Below are 16427 nucleotides of genomic sequence, written 5' to 3'. Positions count from 1 at the left end.
TTACATCGAGCACAAAAACCTCACTTTAATGCTTGAATAAGTGACTGAATGCACTTTTAATTTTTAACTGAGTGCACATTTCAGTTTTGGTTAAAATGTACCCAATTTAGTGTTAAAGGGAATATTTCCCTCTTTAGCGTCACTACCTGTCGGCCACTTTGGTTTATCATTAAACTGGTCTTCTCTGTTGGTATACTGTGAGAGTTGTAACACTTTAACCCTGTACAGTTGTCATGAATGAGGAAGTTAAATACCGAACATATTAATTAAAGTTTGTAGAAATCCACTCGATTTTTGCCAAAATGAATATAAAGATAGCTTTGCAGCACCTGGAGGGTTCAAATTCAAACTTTATGAACTATTAGGGTCCAAATACAAATAAATGAGCCAAAGACAAATAAAAGTGGGTTTAGCTAAATATGACCCCTTGAACCAAATTCAGTGTTTCAGAGTGACAGACCCGTTTGAAGATGCCGTCACTGGAGATGAGCTGAGTGCGACCCCTGCAGTTGATCTCCAAAGTGTAGCGCAGATGAGGAGCCAGGAGCTACAGCAGGAGGACACAGGACGATTCATGTTACTGACAGGTTAAAGCAGTGGTTCCCAACCTGTTTTTGGCTCCTGACCCCATTTTAACATCACAAATTTCTGGCAACCCCAGACATTCAAAACAGGGACATGTTCTTGGTTAAAATTAATTTGTTTTTCATCATGTAATAGTTTGCTGTACTATGTTGCAAATAAACATAAATTTTAGATGACATTTAGTCTATATAATGTATATTAGTATGGACGGAGGCAGAAAAGCCAGGTGTAGATTACTGCACAAAGTGAGAATTTGATTTTTACAAATAAAAAATATATGGTGAGTTGACAGAGACAATCTCAATCCATAACAGACATGACAAAGTGTGAACCTGAAACTGAAGCACTGTGGTTCTGTTTATCTGTCAAATGTTCATTGTGGTCAGTTTCAGGTGCTGCAGCTCTTTCATAATTCATAGTTTGAGTTCTTGTTTGTTCAGTATTAATTGTCAGCCTTGTAAACCCAAGCTGGACTGACTGTACATATCCTGACCAAGGAAAATCAAATTCTCACTTTGTGCAGTAATCTACACCTGGCTTTTCTGCCTCCGTCCATAATAATATACATTATATACAGGGGTTGGACAAAATAATGGAAACACCTTCACCTCAAGATGATAATGCCCCAATCCATACAGCTAGAATTGTTAAAGAATGGCATGAGGAACATTCTAATGAAGTTGAGCATCTCGTATGGCCGGCACAGTCCCCAGACCTCAACATTATTGAGCATTTATGGTCAGTTTTAGAGATTCAAGTAAGACGTCGATTTCCACCGCCATCGTCTCTAAAAGAGTTGGAGGGTATTCTAACTGAAGAATGGCTTAAAATTCCTTTGGAAACAATTCACAAGTCGTATGAATCAATACCTCGGAGAACTGAGGCTGTAATTGCCGCAAAAGGCGGACCTACACCATATTAAATTATATTTTGTTGATTTTTTAAGGTGTTTCCATTATTTTGTCCAACCCCTATAGACTAAATGTCATCTAAAATTAACATTTATTTGCAAAATAGTATAGCAAACTATTACATGATCAAAAACAAAATAATTTTAGCAAAAAAAAAAAAAAAAAGGCTCCGTTTTGAATGTCTGGGGTCACCAGAAATTTGTGATGTTAAAATGGGGTCACGAGCCAACAAAGGTTGGGAACCACTGGTATAATCCTTCACCCTGGTAAGTTTGTGTTTATTTTCTTGTCATTTTCCCTTGTTGTATACATCGACTGTACATCACTGAATAAAGATAAAAACAAACAAACTTAAACAGACTGTTGTATTCTGAGTGCGTATATTGACCTTATATATGGGATGCACTGCAGGCAGCTGTCTCAGAGTAGCCACACTGAACACCTCAACCACCAGGTGAGTCCTGAGCAGGTGCGACAGCAGCTGAAACACCTGGAACTCCGAATGACGGACCCATGCCTTGGCCAATAGCCAAGCCAGGGGCGGGTCTTTGGGTAAGAAAATGGGAGTGTCCAGACCTGGAGTCTGTTCAAGCTGTGGATCAGGAGAGGAAACTGTTACATTCATGTCAGTAGTGTTGTAGTCATGACAACAGAAACCAAACACGATCCAACCACAGTTCTGAGTTTACTCTGATATGTGTGCTATTGCTATGAAATGAACAGTTTATTTTTGACATGTATAATATTTTTGTGTTTTGTGCAGGCTTAGTCAGAATTTAATTTGATATGTACAGGGTGTCCAAATAAAAACTGACATCATTTGAGATGTCCATATCAGAGTGACTACATGGTCAGTAGAGATGACACTTGATGGGATTTATTGTGGACATAAAATGTTTTATTCTACAAATTTCTAATGAAAAATTGTGGTGGATGGTAATTTTATAATGTTCCAAAGTTATTACAAATGTTCAATGTGTGATGAAGGAATGTAGCCGTAATAAGATTGTTATGTCTCTCCATGGCTGGTAGTGTACTGCTATAATTTTCTTTGGTAAAAACAAATATTTATTTTTCAAGTGATTTCCCTTTATGATATTTCTATTGTATTCCATTTACTTGTGCTTTAATTTTTACGGTCCTATGTCAGAGAATGTTTGGTTTTGTGGAAAAATAAAAAATATCTAAATAAAAAGTAAAAAACAAAATTATAAAATAAACGGAGGGTCTATATGAGGGGTCTGGGGGCCTTGTACCTGTATAGCTATAGGTATGAGTCCTTGGTCTGGGTGCTGGTACAGGAGGCACAGGGGTGCAGCTATGTACTGCAGGTTCCCATTGATAGTGTTGGCTGGAACCCCATCCAAGATGGAGTAATCTAACAGATAGATGTTCCCTGCCTGAGGAGGAGGAAGCATGAGGAAGAAAGAGGTAAAAGGGTTAGAAACCAGACCATGATTCTGTAGGTGACCTGTGGGAGCTGATACATGAGGGGTTCAGATAGGAAGGAAGGAAGGAAGAAAGATAGAAAGAAAGAAAGAAAGAAAGGAAGAAAGAAAGCAGGCAAGTGAGAAAGAAAGAAAAAAGAGAGAAAGCAAGAAAGAAAGTAAGAAAGAAAAAAGAGAGAAAGCAAGAAAGAAAGTAAGAAAGAAAAAATAGAGAAAGCAAGAAAGAAAAAAGAGAGAAAGAAAGACGAAATCAAGCAAGAAAGTAAGAAAAAAGAGAAAAAGAAAGAAAAGAAAGAAGAAAGAGAAAGAAGAAAGCAGGCAAGCGAGAAAGAAAGAAAAAAGAGAGAGAGAAAGAAAGAAAGAAAGAAAGAAAGAAAAAAGAGAGAAAGAAAGACGAAAGAAAGTAAGAAAAAAGAGAAAAAGAAAGAAAAGAGAGAAAAAAGAAAGAAAGAAAAAGAAAGAAGAAAGCAAGCAAGAAAGTAAGAAAGAAAAAAGAGAGAAAGCAAGAAAGAAAGTAAGAAAGAAAAAAGAGAGAAAGCAAGAAAGAAAAAAGAGAGAAAGAAAGACGAAATCAAGCAAGAAAGTAAAAAAAGAGAAAAAGAAAGAAAAGAAAGAAGAAAGAGAAAGAAGAAAGCAGGCAAGCGAGAAAGAAAGAAAGAAAAAAGAGGAGAGAGAAGAAGAAAGAAAGAAGAAGAAAGAAAAAAGAGAGAAAGAAAGACGAAAGAAAGTAAGAAAAAAGAGAAAAAGAAAGAAAAGAGAGAAAAAAGAAAGAAAGAAAAAGAAAGAAGAAAGCAAGCAAGAAAGTAAGAAAAAAGAGAAAGCAAGAAAGAAAGAAAAAAGAGAGAAAGCAAGAAAGAGAGAAGAAAGCAAGCAAGGGAGAAGAAAGAAAGAAAGAAAGAAAGAAAGAAAGAAAGAAAGAAAGAAAGAAAGAAAGAAAGAAAGAAAGAAAGAAAGAAAGAAGAAGGAGAAAAGACAGACAGACAGACAGACAGACTCTACCTTCAGTTCTTTGTCCAGGTCGGTTGTTGGGGCTAAGGAGCTCTGGACCATGTCAGCTGTCACAGGCAGGTTTTCTGGGATCTTCTTGCACTGTTGGATCATCCGTGGGTTGGATCCATTCAGACACTGATAGCCAAAGAACCAGTCCTCCTTCCAGTGTTCCATAGAGTATTCTGGGTGACACAGACAAACTGTCATCAACACTAGTAACACTAGTCTGCAAGTTCTTAGAAATTATCTGCTTCAGACGTTAACCCATAAAGACCCAAACAAACAGCCACTGGTACAAAAACCAACTGTTTAATAACTTCTATACCACTAAACCTATAAATATGTTAAACAACTGGTGTAAAATACAGTTTTTCATCTTTTCATGGTCATCAGATATGACCCATTCGGACATTCAGAGGCTCCATAGTTACCATGGAAACAACATCATCTTCTACAACATTGATTCACCAGTAAAACCCATGGAGTTGGATCAATGACAGTGGATGGACACACTGGGTTTATGTTCAGTTAATGAGAGATTGGACTGAAAAAGACACTTTTTCTTCATTTTGTTTCTGTTTCTGACATAATAACCTTCAAGTGTAATCTGAGCTTTAATGAACATCTATATGATCAGTAAATTGAATATAAGAAAATACCTGATTTTCACTGAAAATATGCAAAATACAGAAGATAATAGTATAATAAATGATGATAAATCACCTAAGAAGGGTTAAATATGGAGGAAAAAATATTTTGGAACAGCCGCAAAAGTAGCAGTGGGTCTTTATGGGTTAAATCTGCTAAAACTGACATATTTTAATAAGATGAATCAGAAAACAAATTACAATAGTGCTGGTTAGTTCAAGTTTTTAATATAGAGTTACGGAAAAAATTATTAGACCACCCTTGTTTTCTTCATTTTCTTGTTCATTTTAATACCTGATACAACTAAAGTTTGGACAAATATAATGATAACAACAAAAATAGCTCATAGTAGTTTAATTTCAGAGCTGATATCTATCCATTTTCCATGTTTTCTTGATAATAACCAAAATCACTTCAGTTCTTCCATCAATATCTATGGCATTGTACTGACAAAAACAGTGCTTTTAGACATTCCATGTTTTCTTTTCTGTCTGTTTTAGTCACATGATACACACAGGAGTTAGTACTGGATTGCATAACCATTGTTTTTGATGACTTTTGATGGTCTAACCATTTTTTCCGTGACTGTATATGATGGTGTTATTACACATATATGTCAGTTTATGCACATTTACACAGTGGATTTATAAATGTTCTGCTAAAAAGAACCTGTAAAGTGATTGTATTGTCATGTGCAGATGTTGTTTTGACGCAGATCTGAAGCTCTGAGACAAACATTCCTTTTGAATTAAACCCATTTTCTCATTAAATCTCAGAATTTCATATTTTGGCCCAAAACTGTGTTAGAAACTACAACGAAATAGCACTTTTGATGTAATTTTTCTTCATAATAACTCAAATTTGGTCAAGTTTAACTATTTTCTGGAAGTATTTTCCTTGTAGCCCAGTGTAATCACCAAAAATCAATCTGTGCAAAACCTGTCCCTGGAAGATAATATTTACTATTACTAAGCCTCTACTAAACCTATCATGAGCCTATGGTTTAACTCATCTCTCACATTGGAGCTCAAAAAACAAGTTTGGTGATAAATACTCCCTTCAAAGAAAAAGAAAAAACACTTTGTGCAATAGAATCTCACAGAAAAAGAAGTTGTTGTGTTTAACTGAAGAAATGACCCCATGTAGCAATGGATCTGTAAGAGCAGCAGAACTTCCCCATCAGCAACCTCAAATAAGGTTAGTACTAGGGTTAATACTAGGGTTAGGGTTAAGGTCAGGGTTAGTATTAGGGTTAGTACTAGGGTTAAGGTTAGGGCTAGGGTTTGGATTCAGGTTAGTATTAGGATTAGGGTTATGGTTAGGGTTAAGGGTAGGGTTAGTATTAGGGTTAGGGTTAGTATTAGGGTTAGTATTAGGGTTAGGGTTAGTATTAAGATTAGGGTTAGGATTAGTATTAGGGTTAGTATTAAGATTAGGGTTAGGGTTAATTTTAGGGTTAGGGTTAGTATTAGGATTAGGGTTAGGGTTAGTATTAGGGTTAGGGTTAGTATTAAGATTAGGGTTAGGGTTAGTATTAGGGTTCGGATTAGTATTAGGGTTAGGGTTAGTATTAGGGTTAGGGTTAGTATTAAGATCAGGGTTAGGGTTAGTATTAGTATTAGGGTTAGGGTTAGTATTAGGGTTATTATTAGGGTTAGTTTTAGGATTAGGGTTAGTATTAGGGTTAGGGTTAGTATTAGGGTTGGGGTTAGTTTTAGGATTAGGGTTAGTATTAGGGTTAGGGTTAGTATTAGGGTTAGGGTTATTATTAGGGTTAGGGTTAGTATTAGGGTTAGGGTTAACCCAAACAGCTAACCCTAATATTAACCCTAACCTTTACCCAACTCTAAGATTAACCCTAATCCTAACCCCCCTTACCCCAACTCAGACCCAAACCCTGACACTTGATTACCTTGTAAAAACACATATCATAAACCTCCTGTAATAAACATGTTAACATGTTAATAACCCTATCCCTAACTGTTGTAATAACAAATAATATCATGTAAATAACATGTAATAAATATGTCATTAACAAGTTATTAACATGTTAATACTTACCATGTTAATAACTGTAACTAATCATTGTAATAACAAATATTATGAAATAAATATGTAATAAACGTGTAATAAACATGTTGACACTTACCATGTTAATAACCCTATCCCTTTATCCCATTAACACATTATTAACATGTTATTAACACTTACCATGTAATAACACAATAACCATAATAAAAATGTAACCACCATGTAATTAACTCTTACCCTAAACCTAACCCTAAACCTAACCCTAACCCTAAACCTAAGCCTAGCCCCTAACCTACCCTAACCCTAAACCTAACCTTAAACCTAACCCTAATCCTGACACTTACCTTGTTAAAACACATAACATAATAATAAACATGTTATTAACATGTACTCAACATGTTATTAACCTTTATTTGTAGTAACACATAATAAACATGTAATAAACATGTTATTAACATGTTATTGACACTTACCATGTTAATAACCCTAACCCTTGTAATAACAAACAATAACATATAATAAATATGTAATAAGCATGTTAACACATTATCAATGTTTTATTAACACTTACATGCCTTGTTATAACACAATAACCAAATAAACATGTAACCAACATATAATTAACACTTACTCCTTAATTAACACTAACCCTAACCCCTAATCGTGTGGTATTTGATGCAGCGTGAACATACATATGGAACGCTTAGAATGCATACAGATAACATGCCACTTAAAAGTGCCGTGTATGGCGCGTATATTAATGCACTTCATGATATGACGTCACCAGATACTGTGTTTTTCTACTAACTTCCATGATATTCACTTAATAATTTAACTGGTCAGTCTGAATCAACCATTAATGTGAATGAAAGTGACTGGTTTTCGGTCTGTATGTGTCAGCTGTGTGATGAACTGGAGCTACATCCAGGATGTTCCAAACCTGCATCTGATGGTAGCTGGGATGGACTCCACCAAGGACTAAACAGTTTACAGAATGAATGAATAAATGGGAGGAAAAAAAATAACTGTATTTGACACTTGATATTGTGCTTTTCATGCCCACACATTCTTAACACTGAGCCTGTGTTCCTACAACAACAGTGGACCAGGACATCAAATTTCAACCCACTGAATGGAACATTTCAATACACAGGTCAGTGTCATTGTTTGGGTACAAGAGCTGTGTATGGAAAGGGTTTAGTTAGGTTTAATCACATGGTGTCCAACTGAGTAGACATTTTTGCAACTCCATGAAAAATAGGTTCACAAAAAACTATTTAAATCGTTTTTGTTTTTTGTTTTTTTCATGTCTAAAGAGGAATAAAAACACTCAGGAAAAAAAAATCTCAATTAAGGTTCTCACAATTCATGCATGAAAGGGTTAAAATAACTAATAAAGATTAAGTGTCAAAAAAATGAGAGTAACTTTCTCAGTGATGGTGTAGAATTGAACCCACCAGCTATGGAGCTCCGAAGCTTCCAAAATATCCGTTTGAAATCTTCCAGGTCATTCCAGGACTTTCCAAACTTGATGGCCAGCTTCTTCAGAGACAGTTCCATCAACCTGAGGAAAAGAAGGAACTGTGGGTAGCTTATAAAATGCGTTGCTAGAAAAAAAAAAAAAAAAACAAAACATTGTTCTCTAAAAGTTATGTGGTTAGGGTTAGGGTAAGAAGGGCAGCTGGAGAGTTTCCAGAATTTAAAAAATATAATCTGGGGACACATGACTTTTATAGATATCTCCAACTAAGAGATTATTAAAGAAAGGAAGTCCAGGTTGACCCCCACAGGGAAGTGAACAGTGTGATCCAAATCATTACACTGGTCAACAACAAATTTATTGTTTAAGTTTTTTGAGCTGATTTAGGATAATTTTGGTGTGCTGAATCCAAAAATCACATTCATTTTGCTCAATCAGGTCAACTTTCTGAACTATGCTACATATTGGCTTTTTAACATTTTTGCTTATATTTATGGGCATTTTCACATCATATGATACAAAATTCTTTCATATTTCTAGCAATAAACGAGTTCTGAAGATTTTACTTTTGCCAATTTATGATTGTTTTTTTTTAATATTACAGGTTAGGGTTAGGATTAGGATTAATATTAGGGTTAGGGTTAGTATTAGTATTAGGATTAGGGTTTGGGCTAGGGTTAGGATTAGGGTTAGTGTTAGGATTAGGTTTAGTTTTAGGATTAGGGTTAGGATTAGGGTTATTTCTTGCAATAAACGAGTTCTGAAGATTTTACTTTTGCCAATTTATGATTAATGTTTTTTTTTTTTAAATATTACAGGTGAATGAAATGGCTTCGACTAGAAGATCTTGCAAAAATAAGCCTGACGTATTCTGCTACATCTGCGGTGAATACACCATTGTACCTAACAGGAATCCTGTTAGAAAATGATTTTTTTTTTCTCTTAAAACCTATTTTGGGTGAGAACTATATAAAAAATCAACTGATAAAGTCACAAAAATGTAATCAATTTTGTGAGAAGATCAAATTTTTCACAATCAAATAAGCAAAAAAACCTGACCTGATGGAGAAAAACAGATGTCATTTTTGGATTTAGCGGTGCAAAATGGTCCTAATTCAGTTGAAAAAACCTAGACAACTTGCAAAAAACATTTTTTTTTTGTAACCCAGTGTTATCAAAGCATGTAAGGAAAGTAAATCAAGAATAATTTCAACAATCTATCATGGCTTCAACTCACATGACAAAAACTCAACCAATTATATAAAAGAAAAATGGGAGAAGGAGCTCAGTGTGGAAATTACAGATGTGGACTGGTTTAATATGTGGAAGATACACCAAACATCCACTAGTTTTAAAAGGCTTTTGACTTTTTAAACTTTATATTCTCTTTGAAACTCTGCACTGCAACTCTTACTTTAATATGTGTGTGTTTTTATTTTTATTTTATTCTATTTTATTTATTTTTTTATTTTATGTGTTTTATTACTCGCTGTTTTTAATCACCTTTTACATGTTTCTTTTATAATGTTTTAAATGTGTTTCTTTTTGTTTCTTTTATTTCAATGTCCTGTGTGAAGCACCTTGAATTGCCTTGTTGCTGAAATGTGCTATACAAATAAACTTGCCTTGCCTAGTTTGTGGATCTGGAGGGAGTTTTCCTGGAAAAATCTGGTACATTTCTTTATTTTATCTTTCTTTATTTCTAAGAAGAAAAGTAAGCAGTTAAACAGACAGCAGAAATGTTGGAGGGAATGTGGAGAATTTGATGTAGATCACACATGCTTTTTAGAAATGTGATAAAAATAACTGTTTTGGGTTATGGTGTGTAGAGTACTAAAACAAATTATGGGGTATGAGATTCCAATGTACTGTGATGTTCTGTGTTTTTGTAACTGGGCAATATTCAAGAAATGTTTTGTGAAAGAGAGGGAGGCTATGATTTACGGGGAAAATTAAATTTGAAGATTCATAAAGTACGCACTACATTAAAAAGTTTCTGTATCACCATTTGTGGAGTAAAACTTTTGAACAAATTGTGTGTGGAGATAAAAACAAATATCAAACATAATTCAGTTTAAAAAAAGATATAAAGAATTGATTCTTGAGAGGTTATAGTATTCAATAATGACAATGAGGCCTGTTTGTTTATGAATGATGTTGTACTGATAAATCTGCTGGAATTATTGAAGAAAATGTTTGATTTGTTGAGTCTATTTGTATGACTGTACTGACATGAACATACTGTTGTGGATAATTCAGTTACTGCATTATGGATTGTTGTGGTTCGATGCTAAAATTAGGGAAATAGTATAGGCTGATTGTTGCATAAAGTTAACGATAAAGGTGTAAAAGCACTGAGGGGTAGGATTAAATAAGTTTATACTTCTTCCTACTCCTTTTCGACCGTGCAAAATTCAGACTTGTATGTGCTTGAAGATAGATTCTGTCCATTTGAATGTTATTTTGTTTATGTCTTAATTTGCTTTGTCTTGTTTTATTTTCTTTGCATATTCGAAATTAAAAAAAAACAAAAACTTATGTGATGGAAATGTAGTAGGAAATGACATATACATGGTAAAGATACTTTTGGTGGCTTGCAAAAAAGCTATTACAAGGAACTGGGGAAGGACAGAAGCATCAACAAAGGACCAGTGGATTGAAATTATTGATGGAATATATACAATGACTCATAGACTGCGACTACAGGAAGCACAAATGGACAAAAGTGGATTAAATGGACTGTTTACAGAGCGAAAAATGATGGAAAGAATCTTCGTTTTTTGTTGTTTTGCCAAAAATGTGTGAATTTCAATAAAAACTTAAGTGACAAAAAAAAAAAAAAGTTGTTTGTCAGTATTTTTGGCCCCACTCACGCATAATGTAAGGAATGTTCGAAGTCGCTCCTCTTCTCGTTGTCAAAGCGAACATCCTGTGGTAAATCAGCTTCTGTTTTCGCATCGATACATCGTGGAATCCCTGGAGCCCACGTCAGCCATCTGACACCAACACACAGAAGTAATGTTTAGAAGTATTCACCTAGAACACACACATACAGGGGTTGGACAAAATAATGGAAACACCTTAAAAAATCAACAAAATATAATTTAATATGGTGTAGGTCCGCCTTTTGCGGCAATTACAGCCTCAATTCTCCGAGGTATTGATTCATACAACTTGTGAATTGTTTCCAAAGGAATTTTAAGCCATTCTTCAGTTAGAATACCCTCCAACTCTGTTAGAGACAATGGCGGTGGAAGTCGACATCTTACTTGAATCTCTAAAACTGACCATAAATGCTCAATAATGTTGAGGTCTGGGGACTGTGCCGGCCATACGAGATGCTCAACTTCATTAGAATGTTCCTCATGCCATTCTTTAACAATTCTAGCTGTATGGATTGGGGCATTATCATCTTGAGGTGAAGGTGTTTCCATTATTTTGTCCAACCCCTGTATAAGCTGAAGCTGTGTTCTTCTGTGTTGGACCTGTACGTCTTCTGTCTGTCCTCTAACTCTGTCTTTCTGTGAGTCAGCAGCTGAGGGGTGACGTCATCCTTTAGTGTCTTAGCTGAAGGAAACACAAACACAGGACAACATGTTTAGGAACAGGAGACGAAAATGTAAACATTATTAACCTAATAAAGAGTGAGTTTTAACCATTTAAAACTTTTCATGGAACTCTGATCCTACGGTACAGTTTATGAAAGCTTTACTTACAGCTTGTATTATAAGCAAAGTTCTAATTAGGGACGGAACGATATGAAAATTTCATATCGCGGTTATTGTGACCAGAATTATCACAGTTATCGTTATTATCGCGACATTGTTGAAATTGTGCTCAAAATGTTCAAAAAGTACTAATACACACACCAAAATAATTTAACCAAGTTGTATTTTGAATGAATGAATGAATGAATGAATAAATAAATAAATAAAAATAATGGGCACAGTATACCTTCTGTTGCAGAAACATTCAAATATTAACCCTTAGTGGTCTGAGCCTGGTTTGTCTGTTTTTCAGTCCTTTTGATTTTGCCTTTATATACTATATAAACAAATGTTTACTATACCCATGTTTAGTATCTTTTTTTTCAGCAGAACTTCATTTATATCATCTGCCTATTATTTTATTCACTTTAACCTACTACATAAACATAAAAGGACGAACAGCACAAAAAATATATAAAATCCGATTTGAAAAATGTATACAATTTATTGCATAAATAACACAAAGATGCTTAATGAACCATTTCAAAGACTTTAAAAGTGAATATTGGTTCCAAATATTAGGTATAGAAAATTAAAATTGTAATAAATTAAAACTATACTCAAATATTTTAAATAAAAGCATGTCTTTACACAGGGTTTTTTCCCCTAAAAGTGCAGTAATCAAACACGGTTATATGCTAATTAGAATTTAAATGGTAATACTAACCGTCTGCAATTTTACCGCGGTTTATCGTTATACCAGTAATTGTTACATCCCTAGTTCTAATAGTTTTGGATTTTTCATTATAGTTTAGTTTGATTTAGTTTGGACTTTTTTTCTCTAATTCAGTTAGTTTTAGTTAGTTTTCAGAGCAGGTTTGCTAGTTTTTGTTAGTTTTCGTTTTTTTCTAAATGCTTACTTTTAGTATTAGTTTTCGTTTTTTCATATCTTTTATCTACTTTTATCTTTATTCACATAAATCCCAGACAGGACTCTGCTGCTTTCTCCCAACTTTAGTCTGCATGTTTCCAGGTAGAGTGGGAATGAGAAGACGACTCTAAACGACAAGTGACGAAAAGCGAAGGACCGTGAAGGGTCGTACAAGGTTATTATCGTTAACAAAAACTAACGAAATGATGAAAACTAGAATTGAAAAAACATTTTTGTTAACTGAAATAAATAAAAACTAAAATTAAAAGAAAAAAACGATAACTAACTGAAACTGTATTGTGTGCTTACAAAACTAACTAAAATCATGGATAGAATTCCCTTCGTTTTCGTCTTTGTCAATGTCAGTTTGATACGAAATCGATTTATTTCGCTCTAGCAATTTTAGCTGCTGGCACCATATGATATTTAATGGTCCGTCACTTGTGGTTTCCAGTCGTCTTCTGGTCCTCACTCTACCTGGAAACATGGAGACTAAAGTTGGGAGAAAGCAGCAGAGTCCTGCCTGGGATTTATTTGAATATGACGGCGAAGGAGATAAAACATACGAAAAAACTAAAATTAATACTAAAACTAAACTAAAACTAAGCATTTAGGAAAAAATGAAAACTAACAAAAACTAGCAAACTTGCTCTAAAAACTAATTAAAACTAACTGAATTAGAGAAAAAAAAAAGTTAAAACTAATAAAACTAAATGATAATGGAAAATCCAAAACTATTAGAACCTTGGTGTCATATGGTGCCAGCAGCTAAAATTGCTCTAACAAAATAAATCGATTTCATATCAATACGACACTGACAGACAAAAACAAAGGGAATTTTATCCATAATTTTATATGTTTTAGTTTTGTAAGCACACTATACAGTTTCAGTTAGCTATTGTTTTTTCTTTTAATTAGAGTTTTTGTTTATTTCAGTTAACAAAAATGCTTTTTCAATTCTAGTTTAAGTCATTTCATTAATTTGCGTTAACGATAATAACCTTGATTACAAGACAAGAAGTCTACAGACAAAATATAGGACGTTTTAGGATTGTACCTGAAATGTGTTTAGAATGTGACTGAAACACAAAGTTACTGCATGATTTCAAACATGACTCTAACTCTAACCCTTAAATGCATCAACAGTGACCGGTTGGATGTTAACATTAATATTAATGGTAGACAGTTTATAAATATTAACACACTGTATCATGATGGTATATAGTGATACCATCCCAGGGTTATAGTCTGTACGTCATTTAACTTTTGTGTCAGTTCCCAAATGAATTTTTCTCAATATTTAGCCTTTCTCAAGTGATTTAACATCATTTATTGTATCATTAGCTTCTATATTTTGCTTTTTTTCAATGAAAATCTGGTATTTTCCTACATTTAATTCACTGATCATGTAGATGTTCTTTAAAGCTCAGGTTAAAGTTGAGGGCTATTATACATTACACTGAAGAATAAGTGACTTTTTCAACAATATATCATTAACTGAACATAAAACATGTATCTCCATTCACTCTCATGGGTTTTACTGATGAATCAATGTTGTAGAAGATGACGGTGTTTCCACATTCACTACGGATTAAAGTTGAGGGTTATATCAAAAACAGAGAAAATGAAGACAAGCTTTTTTTGTGCCCCAAATATTTATTTATTTATTTATTTATTTATTTATTACTTTTCTTAAGCGATTTATCACCATTTATTCTAATATTACACTCAGTATTTTGCATTCTTAGTGAGAATCAGGTATTTTCCTATATTTAATTCACTGATAATGTCGATGTTCATAAAACCACAAATTAAAGTTGAGGGTTATTCTATCAAAAACAGAGAAAACGGAATAAAAAGCCACTTTTTCAATCAAATCTATCATTAACTGAACATAAACCCAGTGTCTCCATCCACTGTCATTAAACCAAATCCATGAGTTTTACTGGTGAATCAATATTGCAGTAGATGACAGTGTTTCCATGGCAACTACGGAGACTCTGAACGTCCAACTGGGTCATATCTGATGACCGTGAAAAGATGACAAACTGTATTTTACACCGATTATTTACATGTATTGATAGGATTAGTGGCTCAACAGGTATTACACAGTTTAGATCAGTAGATGGTTTTGGTTGACAGTGGATGTTTGGGTACATTTTATAGTATTTCCTGTCTTGTGGGGTGGTACATTGCACACATTCCAACCTGCAGAATCCTCTATGCGTACCCTTCCATACTGGACCTCAGATTGTCTACAGTTCTTCTTACCCGTTCCTTCTCTTATCTCCACCTTGGTATCTCCGATAAGCCAACGGTAACAAGGAAAGGTCAAAACTTTGCCTCCACCAGGAGGTTCTACCATGACATAGCGACAGAACCAGTTATCTTCCACCCAGTACTTCTGTTTTTCCAGTCTGACCAGTAGCACAGAGCCTAAAGACGATGGACTGGTCACCTGGTACTGGTCCACCTAATGAAAATGGAGACACATAGGAAGAGACAGAAAGTATTTAAATCACTACCAACAGCAAAGTCCACGTCAGAACTGAAGTATAACAGTGTTCACAGTCAGTTAACCTTATTAAAGAATTAAACAGTTCCAGAAAATGGATGAATGTTTACAAACTACAGACGTGTATGTATTTTTGAATTTAAAGGTGTTAATAGTACTGCCTCTGACATCAGCATATTATTAATTTATTCATTTTTTATTCTTCTTTCCAGTCATTTGTCTTCTGCTGTCAGCTGTATGTAACTTATGTCAATTGGTCCAAAGCATTCAGAAAGAAACACTGTTAAACTGAGCCATGATTGAAACTACCTCTGTTGGATAGACTGGCCGCACTGCAAAAATCCAAATCTTACCAAGTGTATTTTTCTCATTTCTGGTCAAAATATCTCATCATACTTAAAATAAGACATAATCACCTAAAGAGGAACTCTTCAGTGAGATATAAGAACTTATTTTTAGACAATAGATCTGGAAAATCTGATTTCAAGAAATCTTACCAAGATAATTTTCACTTGTTCCATTGGCAGATTTTTTTTTGCTTGAATTAAGCAAAAAAAAATCTTGAATTACGCAAAAAAAAAAAAAAAAAAAATCTTGAATTAAGCAAAAAAAAAAAATTAATTAAGCAAAAAAAATCTGCCAATGGAACAAGTGAAAATTATCTTGGTAAGATTTCTTGAAACAAGATTTTCCAGATCTATTGTCTAAAAATAAGTTCTTATTTCTCCCTGAAAAATTACTCTTTAGATGATTATGTCTTACTTTTAGACAATAGATCTGGAAAATCTTATTTCAAGAAATCTTATCAAGATCATTTTGACTTGTTCCATTGGCAGATTTTTTTTTTTTTGCTTGAATTAAGCAAAAAAAAAATCTTGAATTAAGAAAAAAAATCTTGAATTAAGAAAAAAAAAAATCTTGAATGAAGCAAAAAAAAAAAATCTTGAATTAAGAAAAAAAATCTTGAATTAAGAAAAAAAAAAATCTTGAATGAAGCAAAAAAAAAAAAAATCTTGAATTAAGAAAAAAAAATTGAATTAAGCAAAAAAAAAAAATCTGCCAATGGAACAACTGAAAATGATCTCGGTAAGATTTCTTGAAATCAGATTTTCCAGATCTATTGTCTTAAAATAAGTTTTTATATCTCACTGAAAAGTTACTCTTTAGGTGATTATGTCTTA

At 33.8% G+C, this 16427-nt stretch overlaps 1 protein-coding gene across 1 annotated transcript in view; it reads right to left on the bottom strand.

Annotated features, from left to right (window-relative positions):
- The window catches only part of alox12 (arachidonate 12-lipoxygenase), a 32800-nt gene that overhangs the window by 6774 nt on the left and 9599 nt on the right, over positions 1-16427 (bottom strand). Inside the window, exons 3-10 of the mRNA XM_030162070.1 lie at positions 15003-15204; positions 11579-11660; positions 10967-11089; positions 8071-8177; positions 3944-4116; positions 2753-2896; positions 1885-2088; positions 461-547 (exon numbers count right to left, since the gene is read on the bottom strand). Of these exons, the coding sequence (XP_030017930.1) occupies positions 461-547; positions 1885-2088; positions 2753-2896; positions 3944-4116; positions 8071-8177; positions 10967-11089; positions 11579-11660; positions 15003-15204 (1122 nt within the window). The remainder of the gene's footprint in view (positions 1-460; positions 548-1884; positions 2089-2752; positions 2897-3943; positions 4117-8070; positions 8178-10966; positions 11090-11578; positions 11661-15002; positions 15205-16427) is intronic.

Source organism: Sphaeramia orbicularis, chromosome 18 (genome assembly GCF_902148855.1).
Source record: "Sphaeramia orbicularis chromosome 18, fSphaOr1.1, whole genome shotgun sequence".
NCBI classification, from domain to species: Eukaryota; Metazoa; Chordata; class Actinopteri; order Kurtiformes; family Apogonidae; genus Sphaeramia; species Sphaeramia orbicularis.
Note: the sequence above shows the minus strand (reverse complement) of the source record. Positions and strands in the feature narration are given on the sequence as shown.